Below are 17,286 nucleotides of genomic sequence, written 5' to 3'. Positions count from 1 at the left end.
CAGAGAACTGGAAAATTGCTTGGTGTGGGAAAAACCCATATGTGTCTGGTGACAGGAAGTGAAGTATGGAGTGGAGAGTGTTGAGAGTAAAGTCGAAAAAATGAAACCTTTTCCTTTCGGGAGTGGTTAAATTATAGTATATCGTTTGATAAAATCTTAAGCAGACATCAAAATTCATGTTAAAGTTCTAATGATGTGTTGAAACATTCACAATACAATTACAGCTATGTACACAAAATAAAAATAATTGAGCATGACCCCATTTTTTATTTGTTTAATTTTTAAAAGACTAGATAGAAATATATCAACATGATCATAGTGATGATCTCCAAGTGATTATTCAGTGGTTTACATTTTCTTGGGTATATTTTTCTGTAGATACTAATTTTTCTATAATGAATATGTATTATTTTTTATTTTGAAAAATCTTTAAGTGTAAAATAATTAAATGAGGGCCTGGTATAATTCTTTTTTTTTGAGAGAGAGAGTAGGTGTGTACAAGGGGTGGCGAGGGGCACAGGGAGAGGGAGAGAATCCCAAGCAGACTCTGCACTGAGCTCAACGTGGAGCTTAATCCCACAGCCCTGAGTGAGATCACAACCTGAGCCAAAATCAAGAGTCGGATGCTTAACCAACTGAGCCACCCAGGTGCCTTGAGCCTGGTGTGATTCTTAAAATACATCTACCTTGCCTATTTTTTCTGGATCATATTTTTCAAATTCTCTCATGTTACTGAATCCCCCTGTGAACTTGCCTTTCAGGCACTTCTCTGCATCAAGTAAATCTTCTGGTTCTTCCTCTATTCTCGATATTTTTCTGACACGGCTTCCAGATATTACTGAAAAGGAAAAACACCAAAGTAAATCGTGATTACAGTTGTAAGATACAAAATTAATGTACAGAAATGCAATTCTATACACTAACAACAAAGTAGCAGAAAGAGAAATTAACAAAATAATCCCATTTACAATTGCACCAAAAAGAATGAAATACTTGGGAATGAGTTTAAACAAGGAGACAAAAGACCTGTACCTTGAAAACTATAAAACACTGATGAAAGAAATGAAGATGACACAAACAAATAGAAAGATATACCATGCTTGTGGATTGCAAAAATTCATATTGTTAAAATGTCCCTACTACCCAAAGCAATCTACAGATTCAATGCAATCCCTATCAAAATATCAGTAGTATTTTTCACGGAACTAGAACAAACAATCCTAAAATGTATATAGAACCACAAAAGACCCCAGATAGCCAAGAAATCTTGAGAAAGTAAACAAAGATGGAGGTATCACAATTCCAGATTTCAAGATATGCTATAAAGCTATTGTAAGCAAAACAGCATGGTACTGGCACAAAAACAGGTCAGAACAAAATAGAAAGCCCAGAAATGAACCCATGTATATGTGGTCAATTATTCTATGGCAAAGGAGCCAAGAATATACAACAGGAAAAAGACAATCTTTTCAACAAATGGTGCTGGGAAAACTGGACAGCTACATGCAAAAAAAATGAAACTGGACCACCTTTTCTCACCATATACAAAAATAAACACTAAATGGAGTAAAGACCTAACTGTGAGACCTGAAACCATAAAACTCTTGTGCATTGGCCTAAGCAACTTATTTATGGATTTTTCTGCTCACGCAAGGGAAATAAAGGCAAAAATAAACTATGGGGACGACACCAAAATAAAAAGCTTTAGCACAGTGAAGGAAACCATGAACAAAATGAAAAGGCAGCCTAGTGAATGGGAGAAGATAATTTGCAAATATTGGATATATCCAATAAGGAGTTAATATTAAAAATTATAAAGAACTTTACAACACCAGAAAAATAATAATTTTATTAAAAATGGGCAGAGGACCAGAATAGACATTTTTCCGATGAAGACATACAGATGGCCAAGAGACACATAAGAAGACGGTCAACATCACTAATCATTAGGAAAATGCAAATCAAAACCACAATAAGGTATAATCACACCCCAGTCAGAGTGGTTAGTATCAATAAGACAAAAAGTAACAAGTGTTGGCAGGAATGTGGGGGAAAGGGAACCCTTGTGTGCTACTGGTGGAGATGAAATTGGTGCAACCACTGTGGAAGCAGTATGAAGGTCCTCAAAAAATTAAAAATAGTGATATTATACAATCCAGTAATTCCACTACTGGGTATTTACCCAAGGAAATTGAAAACACTGATTAAAAAAGATATATGCACCCCTATGTTTATTGCAGCATTATGTACAATGACCAAGATAAGAAAGCAACCCAAGTGTCCATTCATAGATGAATGGATAAAGAAGAGGTAGTGTGTGTGTGTATATTGCATATATGAATATATACACAATGGAGTATTACTCAGCCATAAAAAAGAATGAAATCTTGCCATTTGCAACAACATGGATCAACCTAGAAAGTATTAAACTAAGACAGAGACAGAGAAAGATAAATATATGATTTCACTTATATGTGGAATCTAAAAAACAAAACAAGAGAACAAACAAACAGACTCTTAAATACAGAGAATGAACTGGTGGTTGCCAGAAAGGAAGGGAGTGGGGGGATGGGCCAAATAGGTGAAGGGAATTAAGAGGTACGAACTTCCAGTCGTGAAATAAATAAGTCATTAAGATAAAAAGTACAGCATAAGGAATATAGTCAATAACATTGTAATAATGTTGTATGGTGACTGATGGTAACTACACTCATCCTGGTGAGCCGTAAGGTACAGACCGTAAGGTACAGAATTGTTGAATCACTATGTTGTCCACTTGAAACTAATTTACCATTGTATGCCAACTATACTTCAATAGTAAATGTTTTCAATTACATAAAATCTCCAAAAGGTAATTAGGCTTGACTCTTGGCATAAAGTATCATTTTACTTCAGGAAATAAAGATTTAAATAAGCTTACATAAAAATCCAAAATGTATTTATTTGGGTCAGAATTTTTTAACCCAGGGTCCATGAACATCTGGGACTCACAAATGTATTTCAAGTTGCAATGCATGAAATTGTATGCAAAATATCAAGTGCGTGTGGATCTTCCTGGAAAGAGAGTTCACAGTTAGATTAGGTTCTCATTCGGGTCTGTAATTAGGGTGAAAACCATCCTGGCTTACCCAGACTGTTGCCTTTAGCACAGGAAGCCCTGAGTCCTAGGAACTCCTCAGTCTTGGACCAAAAAACTGGGATAGGTGGTCACCCTTTCTTCAACCCAAGAAAGATCAATGAAAGATCGTTCAAAGATTCCATTTAAATTCAACGCAAGGTATACATAAAAATTAGAAGATTACTTCTTGAGTCAGAGAATGTTGCTATTCCTTCTTATTCTACCTATGTCCTGAGAATTATTTTATATACAAACCAAAGCTACTGGTGTCTTTCCTAGTTTCTAGGCTACCTGCAATTTGTCACAATGAACCCTTACCTGTTCTCATGTGTATTTGGTGGCTGTTGCATTACTAGGTTGAGATGTGATTACCCTGGCAAGACCACTCCCCATATCAATCCAGAAGTTTTGGAAAACGCATGCCATCGTATAAGAATCCTGGTTTGTGGCACGTTAGGAAACTCAGGTGCTCTCAATTGGTTTAGGTGTTAGCGAAGACACCTCCAAACGGTGTACAAGAAGCTAATTTTTGCCCTCGTTGGAGGCAGGCTAGAAGTTAGAACAGTGGCAGGAGAGGCCTCTCCATTTTCCCTGCATTCCATGTGGAGAAGAATGGGGCCTTCTTCTACTACTAAGCCCTATCTACTAAGGCATACTCAAATTACGACATCTCTTTTAATTTCCAGGTTTAATCCACTGGCCTTTGGTAAGGTCTCCTTGGACAGCCTCTTTGGTCTCAGTGGTGCCACAGATAATCATAGGAGGACCGTGAGGCCACTGCTGGGGCGAGCAGTCCTTATGCTGGTGTGGTGGTGGCAGCAAGAATTAATGAGGTTCCAGGGCAAAAGTGAATCTCAGGGGAACAGAGGGGGGATTTTCTAGTCTAGCTGACTCTGACTCAACCAAAAGATTCTCTTTCCAGTGGTCACCCTGGATGCTCTGGTTCTGTTCTATGAAGAAAGGTGACTTTTATTATATGCACATACTTTACAATGTCAAAACATACACATAGGTGGCTTTCTTCATCTGTGGAGTTTTTACCTGAAACTTTTGTGGTTTTTGATGATCCATCGTGATCCTCAATTCCCAAGTTTTTAAGAGTCACATATTGTTTGAGAACACCTGTTCCGTTCTCATCATACCTGCATTAGTAGAAGTGATTCATGCAATTTCATATATAAGTTTTATGCAACTGTAAATATATTATCTCAAGATGGCAAATGTGAGAGACTTGGGACACCCATTTCCCCCTGTGGGTCTAAACAAAACAACACTGTTAATCACAGTGTTCTTTTTGTTAAGCCTAGACTCAGCTTCAAAAATTTTCCCAACTTCTACCAGACATCTGGCAACGGCAAATTTTTTTTATTTATATAAAAAATATATTTATTTAGATATATGTGTGTGTGTACATATACACACACATATACACATACATAATAGATATGTCCATTCTTTTCATTTTTAAAACGAACAGTTCTCTAAAAATTCTATACCAGCCCATGTGTCCTGATTTTGAGTTAAAAAAATATTATCACTCTATGCACACCACCTATACCCCTACATACGTAATTATGGAGAAATGCATCATCTAATGGCCGATGCTTTGCCCTCAGAGAATGACCATAAACCTTTGGCTTATTAACCAGTTCCTTCTGCCCTTCCTGATATCCAATAGATATGAATCATTTGCAACTTGAGGTGAAGGTCAGACATGAAGAACACAATGAAGCAGCACAAATGTGATGGCTCAGTAGCAAGGGCTCTGGAGTTCAACACTGAGCAACAGCACAGGCTCTGGAGTTCAACACCGAGTAGGCTCCAAATCTATATCCTAACTCTGCAATTTGTAAGTTCTTCTAATTTTCTCTCTGAGTCTCAGATTCTTCACTTATAAAATGGAGAACGTAATACCTCCCTCACAGGGTTGTTAAGAAGTAAATGAGGGACACCTGGGTGGCTCAGTTGGTTAGGTGTCCAACTCTTGGTTTCAGGTCAGGTCATGATCTCAGGGTCATGGGATCAAGCCCCACATGGGGCTCTGCACTCAGGTGGAGTCTGCTTGAGTTCTCTCTCTCTCCCTCTCCCACGGCCCCTCCTCTCCTCTTTCTCTCTCTAAAAAAGAAAAAAAGAGAAAGTAAATGTTATTTTGGATAAAGAGCCTAGTACACTGTGCAGCAATTAATAGGCCCCCAACAAATGTCCTTCATGATGGCCAAGTTGGACCTATTCCATAGCTGACCATAATTCAAAGCCGAGTCTAACACAGGGGCTGGGGTATGGCTGACAGAGGCAAAAGCTGAGGGAAAATTACAAAGTAGGGCTAGGACTCCTCTGTTCAACACACATTTACTGAAAAAAAAAGGATTAAAATATAAAATTTTTAAAAATAGTTTTTTTAAGAAACGAGCATTAATAAATGAGTGTCCACCATATGCCAGGTCCCTTGCTGGGCACTGGCGTCCCAAATGAGAAGGGAACAGGGATGAGAGCAGAGGGTGGGAAGCCCCCTACCCCTAGACCCTCCCTATCACTACCCATCTTGCTTGAAATTCAAAGCCCAGCAAATTCAAGATACAGATAAGTGTTTTCATGGATAATAATATCACACATTTTCTTTGCAGTTCCAAGAGGTATGGGTCAGTGTTTGTTCTGTGGTAAGTGAAATTTACTTGAGATGAAAGTTACCATTACCAAAGTTTTCAAACCCCATTTCTTTCATATGAAAACCCACTCTGTTAAGAATCTCCTTAAATTCTGGCCGGAGTATTGTTCTTTCATCTTCTGTGTTTTTCCATGGTGTGAGATCCAGGAACCTGTTTTTAATAAAAAGAACAACAGATTGGCTAAAATGTGACTTATATTCCACTATAGATATCTATAAATAGATTCCCACTGACTTGATCCCTTGAATTGTATTATTCGGGTTATTAATGTGAAAGGAGGATATAACCTATAAAACCATGCATGTCCAAGAAAAACGCCTCCTGTAAAACAATTAACCCTATAAATTCCAGTATTAGCTCTTGGGCATTCTGAGTTTGCTTGCACACACTAATTAAACGCATGCACCGATTTGTTCATTAGGTCAAGAGCAGAGAGGAGGTGTCCACTTTTTGGGGCTTTTCCTTTGACGTCTGCATGGACCCGTGAGGATGTCGTCAGCGCCCCCTGCCTTCTGTTAAAATAGTCAAACCTGGTAGGAATTCCTGAGGGAAGCAATCCCTGTGTACAACTCTTCAAAGCTTATCATGATCTAGTCTTGGAGTTTCAGCCTGTAAGAAATTAAGAACACAGGGGAAGGGAAAGGGGGACCATTGAGACATATTGCATATACAAATAGAAGATCGCAGTTCTATTCCAGCAGACACAACAACCAGATCCCCTTCTAAAACGTTCACCCCTTTTAGCTCAGATATTATGTTTTAGCTTTTAAGATGCTGTCTTGAATTTTACAGGTTCATTCAAGGGGATGTGGAAGAGAATTAGTAATCTAAATGAAAATGAAGACAGCAGACTTTGAAACAAGGGTTACCAGTCATAAAGCAAGTCTTCATAAATATACGTTGTGTGTATATGTGTGTGTGCGAGGGAGGAAAAGCAGAGAGAGAGAGAGAGAGAGAGAGAGAGGACCGATTGTAATCCTGCTTGCCTATATGGCAGGGTTGGGTTTTGTGTTGTCCTGTGGTAGAAGTCGGATTGTAGAAAACAGAACGAAAGACTGACAGCAGGGAAACATTCTTAATTCCTCTGATGCCTGCCCTGCCGGCTGAACCACCCCCCCCCCCAACTCCACAGCCCTCAGTTCTCAGTCCGCCCTTCCTGTGCTCCGACTCCGTGTGGAGTGAGTGACTTACGCTAGTCAAAAGGCCCCGTGACAGGTGACATACCTGTGCAGGGGTTGTTGATGCTGCTTGGGAGTCTATATCTTCTCAGAAATCTAGACAACACCATGAGAAGCCCATCTCTATGAGAATTCAAGGAGCCACACGAACAAAAATAAGATACAGTGATAAGAAAAGAAGAAAGGTTGGCCCTACTGGTCACTGATGGTACTGGGAGTTGTTTCCATCATAGAAATGGTATGACCTTCAACCTTGGTCATCTTTCCTCCCTCTTCTCCTTCTGGATCCTGTTTAATTAATTCACAAATTCAATAAAAAGTTATTGAGAATTGAACACTTAACCAAACACTGGGATCCAAAGGTCATGTAGACATGGTCTCTGCTACCACAAATGTTGGTCTAGTTGGGGACAGCGAAGTATATCATGATTAGTGCTGAGAGCAGGGTACAGAAGCTAGAAGGACCCTAATACAGAATGAAGGCTGAGGGGCGCCTGGGTGGCTCAGTTGGTTAAGCGACTGCCTTCGGCTCAGGTCATGATCCTGGAGTCCCGGGATCGAGTCCTGCATCGGGCTTCCTGCTCAGCAGGGAGTCTGCTTCTCCCTCTGACCCTCTTCCCTCTCGTGCTTTCTATCTCTCATTCTCTCTCTCTCTCAAATAAATAAATAAAATCTTTAAAAAAAAAAAAAAGAATGAAGGCTGAGACACAGGATGAGGAACGTGTGTCAGGGAAGGTTACCCAGAAAGGACAAGGCTTGGGGTGAATTTTGAAGGATGATCAACCACTGAGTGGGCAAAAAGTGTGTGTGTGTGAATGAGAGTGAGCAGGGGGTGGGGAATTGGACAGAAGCCATATAAGGAAACAGCTGAAGAAGAAAGTGAGAGAAAGGTAGATGTGTGCGGAGTGTTGCAGGTGGGTCATAGGGCTGGGGTGGCAGATGTGCAGAGGTGTGGAGGCTGGAGAGAGAGGAGGCCAGAGAAGTGTGTGGGTCAGGTTGCAAGAGACCTTAAGTAGCAGGGGCAGGAACAGGAAGGGGTAAGGAACTGCTTTCTACCCCGAAAGCTGTAGAGTACCACGGGAGGACAGTAAGCAGCGGAGGAGAAAAAGCAGATGGATGTAATGGAATGATTGCTTTGGCTGCAGTGAAGTCACTGGCCTAGCAAAGGGCCAGGCCAGAGGCAGGGTAAAGAGTTGAGAGTTACTGATGGAACCCGGGTGAGAGCCTGACGAGTGGTAGTGTAGAAAGGAGGGGATGGGCGTAAGCAGGGCTAAGTAAACATATTTAAGAAGTTCTCTCCACCCTCCTTCATGGAGCCAAGCCACCTCCGGCACAGTCAAGGAGCCTTGGCCCGTTTAGAGCCTGAGAAATATACTCTGCAAACAGAGTGGGGCAATGTACCCTAAATTCTTGAGTGTGACTTCAACTCCTGTTTTTGTTGGTTTGTTTTATTTTTTATTTTTTTAATGATCAACATTAAATCCTCTCCAGGTTTCCACTCCCGCCCCTCTACTCACCTCAGGAGGCTAGTCATCTTTCCTGGCCTAAGAGCCAGAAGGACCTAGTCTGAGTCTTTAATGCTGAGTACTTCCTGGGACACCACAGAGATAGGTTCTAGTCCTTTATGCTATATATGATTTTGGAAATGATTTCTCCTAGCCAGGCCCAGACACAATAGGTAATCCTTATGGAAAAATGGTAACATTTAAAAAATGAAAACCAATTTAATTAAAAGAAAAAAGTAATTAATATCATTACACTGCCCAAAGATAATCGCTCCTAACATTTTGGTGTTCGACATTCGTGTTCTTTTTCTGTGTGTACTATTAACACAGATGAGATTATTATTATATAGTTTTATACCTTGTTCTTTTCACCTCACCTTATTATATGAACATTACTCATGTTATTACAAACTTTTGGGGAAGGGTTATTTTACTGGCTGTGTGATAGTCCATCGTGTGTGTGATGTTTACTTAGCCATTTCCCTAATGGTGGTTATTAGATTCATTCCAAGTTCTATTATAAATAACTCTCTAATGAAGATTTTTATGCAACCAGCTTTTCTCTGCATTTTCAATGATTTTCTTGAAGTAACTTTCCATTAGGATAACTGAGTCAAAGAAAATAAATATTTAATATTTAATCTTCTTGATACAATTACCTCCATCAAGTCTACAAATGGGTACTCTCTCCATCAATGGATAAAAGTGCGAAGATATGAGTTTGAAGCCAATTCTACTTCTTTTTTTTTTTACTTTTTATTTATTTATTTGACAGAGAGAGAGAGAGAGCCCAAGCAGGGAGAGGAACAGAGGGAGAGGGAGAAGCAGGCTCCCCACTGAGCAAGGAGCCTGATGTGGGGCTTGATCCCAGGACCCTGGGACAATGACCCGAGCCAGAGGAAGACGCTTCACGGACTGAGCCACCCAGGCGCCCCGAAGCTAATTCTACTGCTTATTGACTGAATTATTTGGGGCAAGTTGTTTAACCTCTCTGAGTGTAAGCTTCGTTATCTGTAAAATGGAGATGCCTACCTCACAGAATCATGAAATTTAAAAGATGTAGCGTGTAATTGGGCACAAGGTCTGGTGCACAGTAAGCGTTCAACCTAAATATTGGTTCCTTCTTCCCTTCTGCTATTCCTTTTTCCATTGTTGGGTAAAAATGAAATGACCTTCAGGTTTGTTCCATTTCCTATTAGTCAGGCATTTAGATCATGGTTGCAACATCTTAACCACAAGGCATGTGAAGTAGATAACTGCACAATACAGGCACACTGTTTGTATTTGGCTTATAGAACCTTCTCGATACTATGTAATTGAATTGGTAATGAATACTTGGTACATTTGTTACTGTTACTGCATTTCTGAACAGAGTTAGTGTTTTATATATTTTTCTATTTTATCCTTATGCAAATTATTTACCAGCTCTGGTCTCAGCTTCCCTATCAGAAAAAATAAGGATAATACCTGTCCTATCTTTTTGTGGAATGAGCATTTCTTGCTAACTATGGAGCTTTTTACTCAGACCAACGACCCACACACTGAACAAGATACAGGTAGGATTAGCCACACAAGTCAGAGAGACACAAAGGGAAGAGAGGAAAGAAGAAACTCACCTTTACCCAAAGTTTGTATTTTATGAATATTAATCTCTCGCTCTCTCTCTCTCTCTCTCTCTCACACACACACACACACACACACACACACACACTATCATGAGAGGTGCTTCGCAGGTACTCAGATTTAACAGACAGGGAAACTGAAATCCAGCAAGGTTAAGCAACTTTCTCAAGTTGCCAAGACACAACACTAAACCGTATCCTGAAATGAAGAAGGGCACACTTCTGTTTTATTGGCTTAGTCAATAAATTGGAGTTGAACAATTCATTGTTTTACTAACTTGCACGCTGTTGCTTAGAGAGAAAAGCACAAGGTAAATTCATCTGGGAAATATTTTCTTAGTTCCGCTCAAATGACCCCTTTAAAGGAAGCCGCATTGATAACTACAGTACATCAGTGACACCAGGGGAAACTATGATGTGTGTGTGGTGAGGGGAAGGAAGAGTGAAACCGATTTCATGATCCTTTAGTTTCATTTGTTTTCACATTATAAAATATATAAATTGGAAGACAGTTCAGAAAGGGGAGGCACAGCGGAAAAGACTTCTTCTATTCCTGAGAGCTCCTTTCACAGAAATATTCTTAGGACCCGCACGCTATCCCCAAAAGGAGTAAAAATGCAGGCAAAAAATTGGCCAAGAGTGTAAACTAAAAAACAAATATTTCTATCAGGTGAAACTACATAAAATTGCAGTTTTGTAGGCCCACATCAGTCAAATTATCATCATTTTCATATGTTTCCACCTATATATGTGACATTGTTCCCTAAGTCTAGAGAGAGTTGTTTCTGGGAACTGACTTCCAAAAGTGCTGCTTGGTAGTTAGGGTTTTGGTGAGCTATTGCCTTTAAATTCTATTCATCACTTTTAAAATGGAACTCGGAGTGAAATAAGTCAATCAGAGAAAGACATGTATCATATGACCTCACTGATATGAGGAATTCTTAATCTCAGGAAACCAACTGAGGGTTGCTGGAGTGGTGGGGGTGTGGGAGGGATGGAGTGGCTGGGTGATAGACATTGGGGAAGATATGTGCTCCGGTGAGCGCTGTGAACTGTGCAAGACTGTTGAATCACAGATCTGTACCTCTGAAACAAATAATGCAATATATGTTAAGAAAAAAAGGAAGAAAAAGAAGATAGCAGGAGGGGAAGAATGAAAGGGAGTAAATCAGAGGGGGAGATGAACCATGAGAGACGATGGACTCTGAGAAACAAACTGAGGGTTCTAGAGGGGAGGGGGGTGGGGGGATGGGTTAGCCTGGTGATGGGTATTAAAGAGGGCACGTTCTGCGTGGAGCCCTGGGTGTTATGCACAAACAATGAATCATGGAACACTACATCAAAAACTAAATGATGTAATGTATGGTGATTAACATAACAATAAAAATGTAAAAAAAATGGAACTCGGAAATATTTTGAGAGATATTTCAAACCACGTAAAAGAAAAATAACTTAATTACAACTGAATCTGTCTTCCAAGTCCTGGTGTCTTCACCTGAAAAATCACACATATAACAGGTAGAGTAGCTTTGCATATAATTTGGTGGCTAAATGCATAATATTGTATAGGAATATCTATGTTTGTTCCATTTCCTATTAGTCAGGCATTTAGATCATGGTTGCATCATCTTAACCACAAGGCTTGTGAAGTAGATAACTGCACAATACGGGCACACTGTTTGTATCTGGCTTATAGAAGCTATGGGGGGCATTAAATAAGGGACTAGAAGCTCTGCTGCACACTAGTTGTGTGCTAAGCTTAAGCAAAGCTACTCACCTTTCTGGATTTCAGTTTACATCTATATAAAATAAAGATAATAACTTGCCTCGTGGAGTAATTTGTGAGTATGACGTGAAACGTTATAAAATGGGAGACCTTTATAATTATGAAGTGTTATCAAATTATAAGAGCTGGTTATTGCATGTTAATAAAGAGCAATGCTGTGGATCACTGAGCATTATATCTCTGGTTTGAAAGAAGCTTAGATGGTTTTCAGTTACCTCTTGCAGGGTAAGGAGAGAGGCCTCTACAAAGACAGGCTACGCTTGATCCCAGCGCAACACCAAAGACGAGGTGTCTGTGCTCCTGTTGACCAGTGAATGTGTTTCGCGTAGACAGACCCATCTCCTAGCCAGGGCCCTGTAAGATTACTCTGTGGGTTTAAATTATGTAAATAGGCTTCACACAGGGATCAGATTGATTGGGTAATTACGAAGTGCCCATTTTATGATTCCAGTTGTATGGAGAGACTGTTGAAGACCACCTGGTTTCCTAGATTTTACCTATTTGCATATTCAGTGCATTCAGGCAATGTCACCTCAGCAAGTAGTCAGCGAGCATTCTTAGATCTGCTTGTGCCCGGCAGCGCCAAGACAAAGACCTGGCCACTGCCCTGCAGGGCCTCCCACCTGAGCCTGGAGGCCAGACAGGTGACTTATAACCAGGCTGTGGTAGCCAGCAGAGAAGACTAAAAAAGTTGCAGGGAAGGGGAGAAGGGAGAGAGCAATTCTAGCAGAAACCGTTTATCAGAAGGCTTTGTTGAGAAGGAGGAATTAAGTCAAAGTAGGTGGCTAGGAAGGAAAAGAATTCAAGTAGATGGATTGTTTGATACAAGAAACCAGGAGGCTAGGTGGCCGGTCACGTGCCAGCTAAAGGGGGAGTGTGACTGGAGATTGGGGGGGGGGGCTGAGAGGGCTTTGAATGCCAGCCAGGAACTGAGGCATTAGGACTTCATTCTGTAGGAAGCAGGGAGACATCCTAAAGGCCTCCAAGCAGGAAAGTAACGCAAACCAAGATGGAGGTCAGGTCTCTCATTTGAGGGTAGGTGGGGAGATTAAGGAACCTTTCGCTTCCCAGTGATGCAGGAGGCCTGAAAGGCAGACATCCCTCAAAGGAGACAACTTGACCTGAACTGTAAGTTCCTTGAAGGCAGGGTCAGGGTCTTAGTCACGTTTGTTTCCTTGCTGTCAAGCACAATGCCTGTGATTAAAAAAGAAAGAGGAAGGAGGGAGGGAGAGAGGAAGAACACTTGCTGAATGAAATCAGGCAGAGGTATGAATGCACTCGGGTGCAGGGTGCAGGCTGAGCCCAGGCCCCACAGGGCAAGTGTCTCACGGTCCAGCCCCAGCCTGGAGAGGTCGTGCAAGGGCCTCCCACCAGCCTTGAGAAAGTTGCTCTCAAAATAGAGCTCGTAGCGCCTACCTCAGTTCCGCAGGCAGAACTAACAGTGACCACGGACGTGAAGAGCTTGGTCCAGGGAGCCGCACAAAGCGGTCACTGAATTAAGTTTGGGGGAGATCAGTGTCCTGCAGAGTGGTAGACTCACAAACACAGTGAAGGAACCTCTGGGGTCGGTGAAGGCCCGGAGGGCGCTGGGCTTAGCGAGGAGGGGAGGCTCGTGTTCCCGCGTCGCACGCAAGCAGGACAAGCCCTCCGCCCCCCCCCCCCCCCGAGCCGGAGCGGACCCCCAGCAGCCCGCGCTCCCACTCACCTGCAGGCCAGCTCCCGCGGGCTCCCGCGGGCTCCGCTTGGGCCGGGCCCGAGCCCTGCGGGGCTCCCCCGGGGGCACCGTCTCCCCCGACGGCCGCGGTGCGGGGCCAGAGCCCGGGTGTCCGCCGCCCCGGGACCGCGCCGCGCGCTCACAGGCGCTCCGGACGCCGCGGGGGGTGGGAGGGACGCGCGGAAGGGGGCGCCCTCCCGGGGCCGCGTTCCCGGCGCGCCCCGTACCACCCAGCGGCCGCGAGAACCCGGGGAAGGCCGCGCCCTGCTTTCGGGGTTTCTGCTGCGACAGTTTGGGGAGCCGCGGGTTGAGGAGGGGGCACCGAGAATGCAGAGTGCTCCGATGAGCGCCAGCTCCCTTCCGGCCTCCCCTCCACCGCCGCCGCCGCCCCGAGATCACGCCCCTCGTCGCGCAACCTCGGCTGCCGTCGCCGGAATCCCTGGTTTCTGTCCCGGAGGAGGCGCGAGGCGCAGGGCCGGCTGGAGGTTGGCACCGGCCGCGGCCCCAGCGCGCAGCACGCCCTCCGCACGGCGCTTCTCCGGAAGCCGAGGGAAGAGCCCTAGAGCGCGGACCCGACCCCAGCCGCACCCCGGGGTGTGTCTGCCACCCCAGGGCCCGAGCTGCCCCCCGGAGGCGCCCGGGGGCGGAGTGCGGGTGCCTGCCTTGGCCCTCCCGGCGCAGGGATCTGGTCGCGCCGCGAGGTCGGTGGCCCGGATGGGGGCATGGATGTTGGGGTCCTCTGAACCCCAGGCACGGGCCAGGCACGAGAAGGTAACTGCAAGAAAGGAGTTAATCTGAAAATAGCTCCATTCTTTGTTCTTTCTATATTAAGCAAATCATCCGGCGCCCCTCCGGATAAATCAGAAAAACAGCCAAGATTGACCGAGTTAGGCAGCAGGTCCTACTTCAGAAACCCTTTCTACCGCCTCCGTAGCTCTGTTTTCTCAAAACAAATGCTACGAGCTGTGTACCTCTCTACACAGCTTCTCCGGGAAGGTTAGAATAATTAAACAGATCTTCTTCTTACCAGGACGTTCTATTAGCATTCCATGTTCTTTGCATTTCCCCGTCAGTTTTAGAATCAGTTCGTCAATTTCTACCCCCAAAAGAGCCTGCAGGGATTTTGATCAGGGTTGCATTGGATCTGTCTTGTCAGATTTATCCCTAAATATTTCATATTTTTGAGGCTATTGTGAATGTTATTTTTAAAAAAATATTTTATTTATTTAATTTAGAGAGAGAGCGCGCGCGCGAGCGAGCAGGGGGAAGGGCAAAGGGAGAGGGGAAAGAATCCCAAACAGCCTCCCCGCTGAGCGGGGAGCCGGACCTGGGGCTGGATCTCAGGACCATGAGATCCTGACCTGAGCGGAATCAAGAGGCGGTGGCTTAACCACTGAGCCACCCAGGTGCCCTGTAAATGTTATTTCTTAATTGAATTTCCAAGTGTTTAATGCTAGTATATAGAAATACAATTGACTTTTGTACATTGATCTCTTATTCTACTAAACCTTGGTATTGGATTTCTAGCTCCCAGAACTGTGAGAGAATAAAGTTTTGCCGTGTTGAGCCACCCAATTTGTGGAAATTTGTTACAGCAGCCCTAGGAAATGAATACAAAGATATTGCAATTCCCACCTGTAATTGTGGATTTGTCTATTTCTCCTTGCAATTATATCAATTTTTGTTTCATGTATCTTAAAGCTCTGTTTTTAGATGAATAAACATATAGGATTGTTGTGTCCTTTTGAGAAACCAACACCTTTCTCCTTACGAAATGACCTTCTTCACCCCGATGACATTTTTTTGTTACAGCTTTTTCTACCTTTTTACTTTTAGCCTATTTGTGTCTTATGTTTAAAGTGCATTTCTTGGGGGTGGGGGGGGTGGGTTAGCCTGGTGATGGGTATTAAAGAGGGCACATTCTGCGTGGAGCACTGGGTGTTATGCACAAACAATGAATCATGGAACACATCAAAAACTAATGATGTAATGTATGGTGATTAAATGTATGGTGATTAATGTATGTAATGTATTTACAAATTTACAAATTACAAAAAATGTAATGTATGGTGATTAAATGTATGGTGATTAATTTTTTATTGTTAAATAAAAAATTATTAAAAAATAAAAAAAATAAAGTGCATTTCTTGTGGCAGGCAGGTACTTGGGTCTTGCTTTCTTTTCCCATATGACAGTCACTGCTTTGACTTTATTATTTTTGTTTACTATTTTGAGGCTTCATCTGTATGTCTTTTTAAAAGTAGGGAGGATTCCCCACCTCCGTAAGTTTCATGTACTATTGACAGGTTTTTAGTAAAAATCAGAGACCTAGAATGGCTACATATGATCTCCCTCTAGTGGCCACATTGAATAATGTTATGAAATTCAAACAATTGTTTCAGAGCACAACCTCTCCGTGGCAAGCTATGCCTATTAAACAGTTGTGTCGACCGCTTATTAATATGACTTTAGGGTTTCCCACAGCAGTGAATAAACCCCTCATGGTCCCAAGAGATGCCCAGTGTTTAAATAGTCCAAGAAGGGAAACTCGGCAATCTTGAAACCTGAAGGTATGTATAGTAGCCACCCAAAATAATGAACTGTTGTGGTGTTATTTATACCTTAATAAGTAATTCAGAAAATATATAATGGTTGATGTAGGATAGTCATAGAAAATCAGGAATGAAAATGATGACTTTCAAAAACATTCAGAAGACAAATAGAAAGCATAAAACAAAGTGACAGAAATAAATATTTTAAATATGTGTAGTCCTTCCTTTGCAGCTTCCTTTGAATCTATAATTATTTCAACAAAATTTAAAACATGCCAGTGGTCATGATAAATGGAAATGGATCCAAGCTCTCTAGCCAAAAGAATCAACATTTTTCTTAAAAAAGGAAAAAAATAAAATATGGAAGTTTACAGAGAACGTACGTAAAACACACAGAATGGAGAAAAGTAAAGGACTAGAAAAAGATTAACTAGGAGAATACAGACCAAATGACACCAGGTATTGCTTTGTTCCTTTAGAGGGAAAAGACTTTAAGGTAAAAGCATTAATGCAGATAAAGAGGATCACAACTTAAGGATTAAAAGTTAAATTTACTAAGAAGGAATAACAATTCAAATCTTGTATTCCTTTAAAATAAAGCCCTAAAATATGTAAAGGAAAATTTGACAGAGCTACGAGGAGCGATTGATAAGCAAAACAACATGGCTATGATTTTATATGGCAGACAATTGTTACAATCATATTTCTGCTAGTATAATTACTACTACTTTATATGATGAAATTCTGTATACCTATATTTCATACCGCTCCACAAAAACTATGGAAAAAGTTGAGAACTGTCGCACTAGAAATTGAAGCACATTATTTCCTATTGATTGAACAACTATTATGTTTAAGGTATCATGGTATCTTCTATATGCTAAAAGAGTAAGCTGTTGTACTTATTTCGTTTAGCCATTTAAAAAACGTGTTAGCTGGGTGGGTCTGGGTGGCTCTGTCGGTTAAGTGTCTGACTCTTGATTTTGGCTGAGGTCATGATCTCAGGGAGATGGAGCTCTGTGCTGATGGTGGAACCTGCTTAGGATTCTCTGTTTCCCTTTGGTCTGCCCCTCCCCAATGCCCCTCCCCCCTCCCCCCCTCCCCCCCCCCCCCCCCCGCGCCCAGTTCTCTTTTTTCTCTCTCTC

The 17,286-nt window shown here is 42.3% G+C and overlaps 1 protein-coding gene and 2 long non-coding RNA genes across 4 annotated transcripts; 1 reads left to right on the top strand and 2 right to left on the bottom strand.

Annotated features, from left to right (window-relative positions):
* Nucleotides 1–557: 557 nt before the first annotated feature.
* On the bottom strand, nucleotides 558–5,132 carry LOC113925218. The gene is made up of 3 exons (XR_003520947.1): nucleotides 5,071–5,132; nucleotides 4,160–4,260; nucleotides 558–838 (listed from the first exon to the last, which is right to left on the bottom strand). It is a non-coding gene; the product is annotated as an uncharacterized LOC113925218 (long non-coding RNA).
* A 58-nt stretch (nucleotides 5,133–5,190) lies between these two features.
* LOC113924132 lies at nucleotides 5,191–13,525 on the bottom strand. 2 transcript variants are annotated; one of them, XR_003520543.2, is made up of 6 exons: nucleotides 13,292–13,525; nucleotides 12,091–13,069; nucleotides 7,009–7,085; nucleotides 6,315–6,393; nucleotides 5,853–5,934; nucleotides 5,191–5,233 (listed from the first exon to the last, which is right to left on the bottom strand). It is a non-coding gene; the product is annotated as an uncharacterized LOC113924132 (long non-coding RNA). The 2 variants fall into 2 exon arrangements; XR_003520544.2 differs by lacking the exon at nucleotides 7,009–7,085.
* A 74-nt stretch (nucleotides 13,526–13,599) lies between these two features.
* LOC113924131 (atherin-like) lies at nucleotides 13,600–15,446 on the top strand. The gene is made up of 2 exons (XM_027597446.2): nucleotides 13,600–14,360; nucleotides 15,117–15,446. Exons 1-2 carry the CDS (start codon nucleotides 13,917–13,919, stop codon nucleotides 15,129–15,131), a joined length of 459 nt encoding a protein of 152 aa, XP_027453247.2. The 5' UTR covers nucleotides 13,600–13,916; the 3' UTR covers nucleotides 15,132–15,446.
* The last annotated feature ends 1,840 nt before the right edge of the window (nucleotides 15,447–17,286 follow it).

Source organism: Zalophus californianus, chromosome 2, assembly GCF_009762305.2.
Source record: "Zalophus californianus isolate mZalCal1 chromosome 2, mZalCal1.pri.v2, whole genome shotgun sequence".
In the NCBI taxonomy this organism is placed as follows: domain Eukaryota; kingdom Metazoa; phylum Chordata; class Mammalia; order Carnivora; family Otariidae; genus Zalophus; species Zalophus californianus.
Note: the sequence above shows the minus strand (reverse complement) of the source record. Positions and strands in the feature narration are given on the sequence as shown.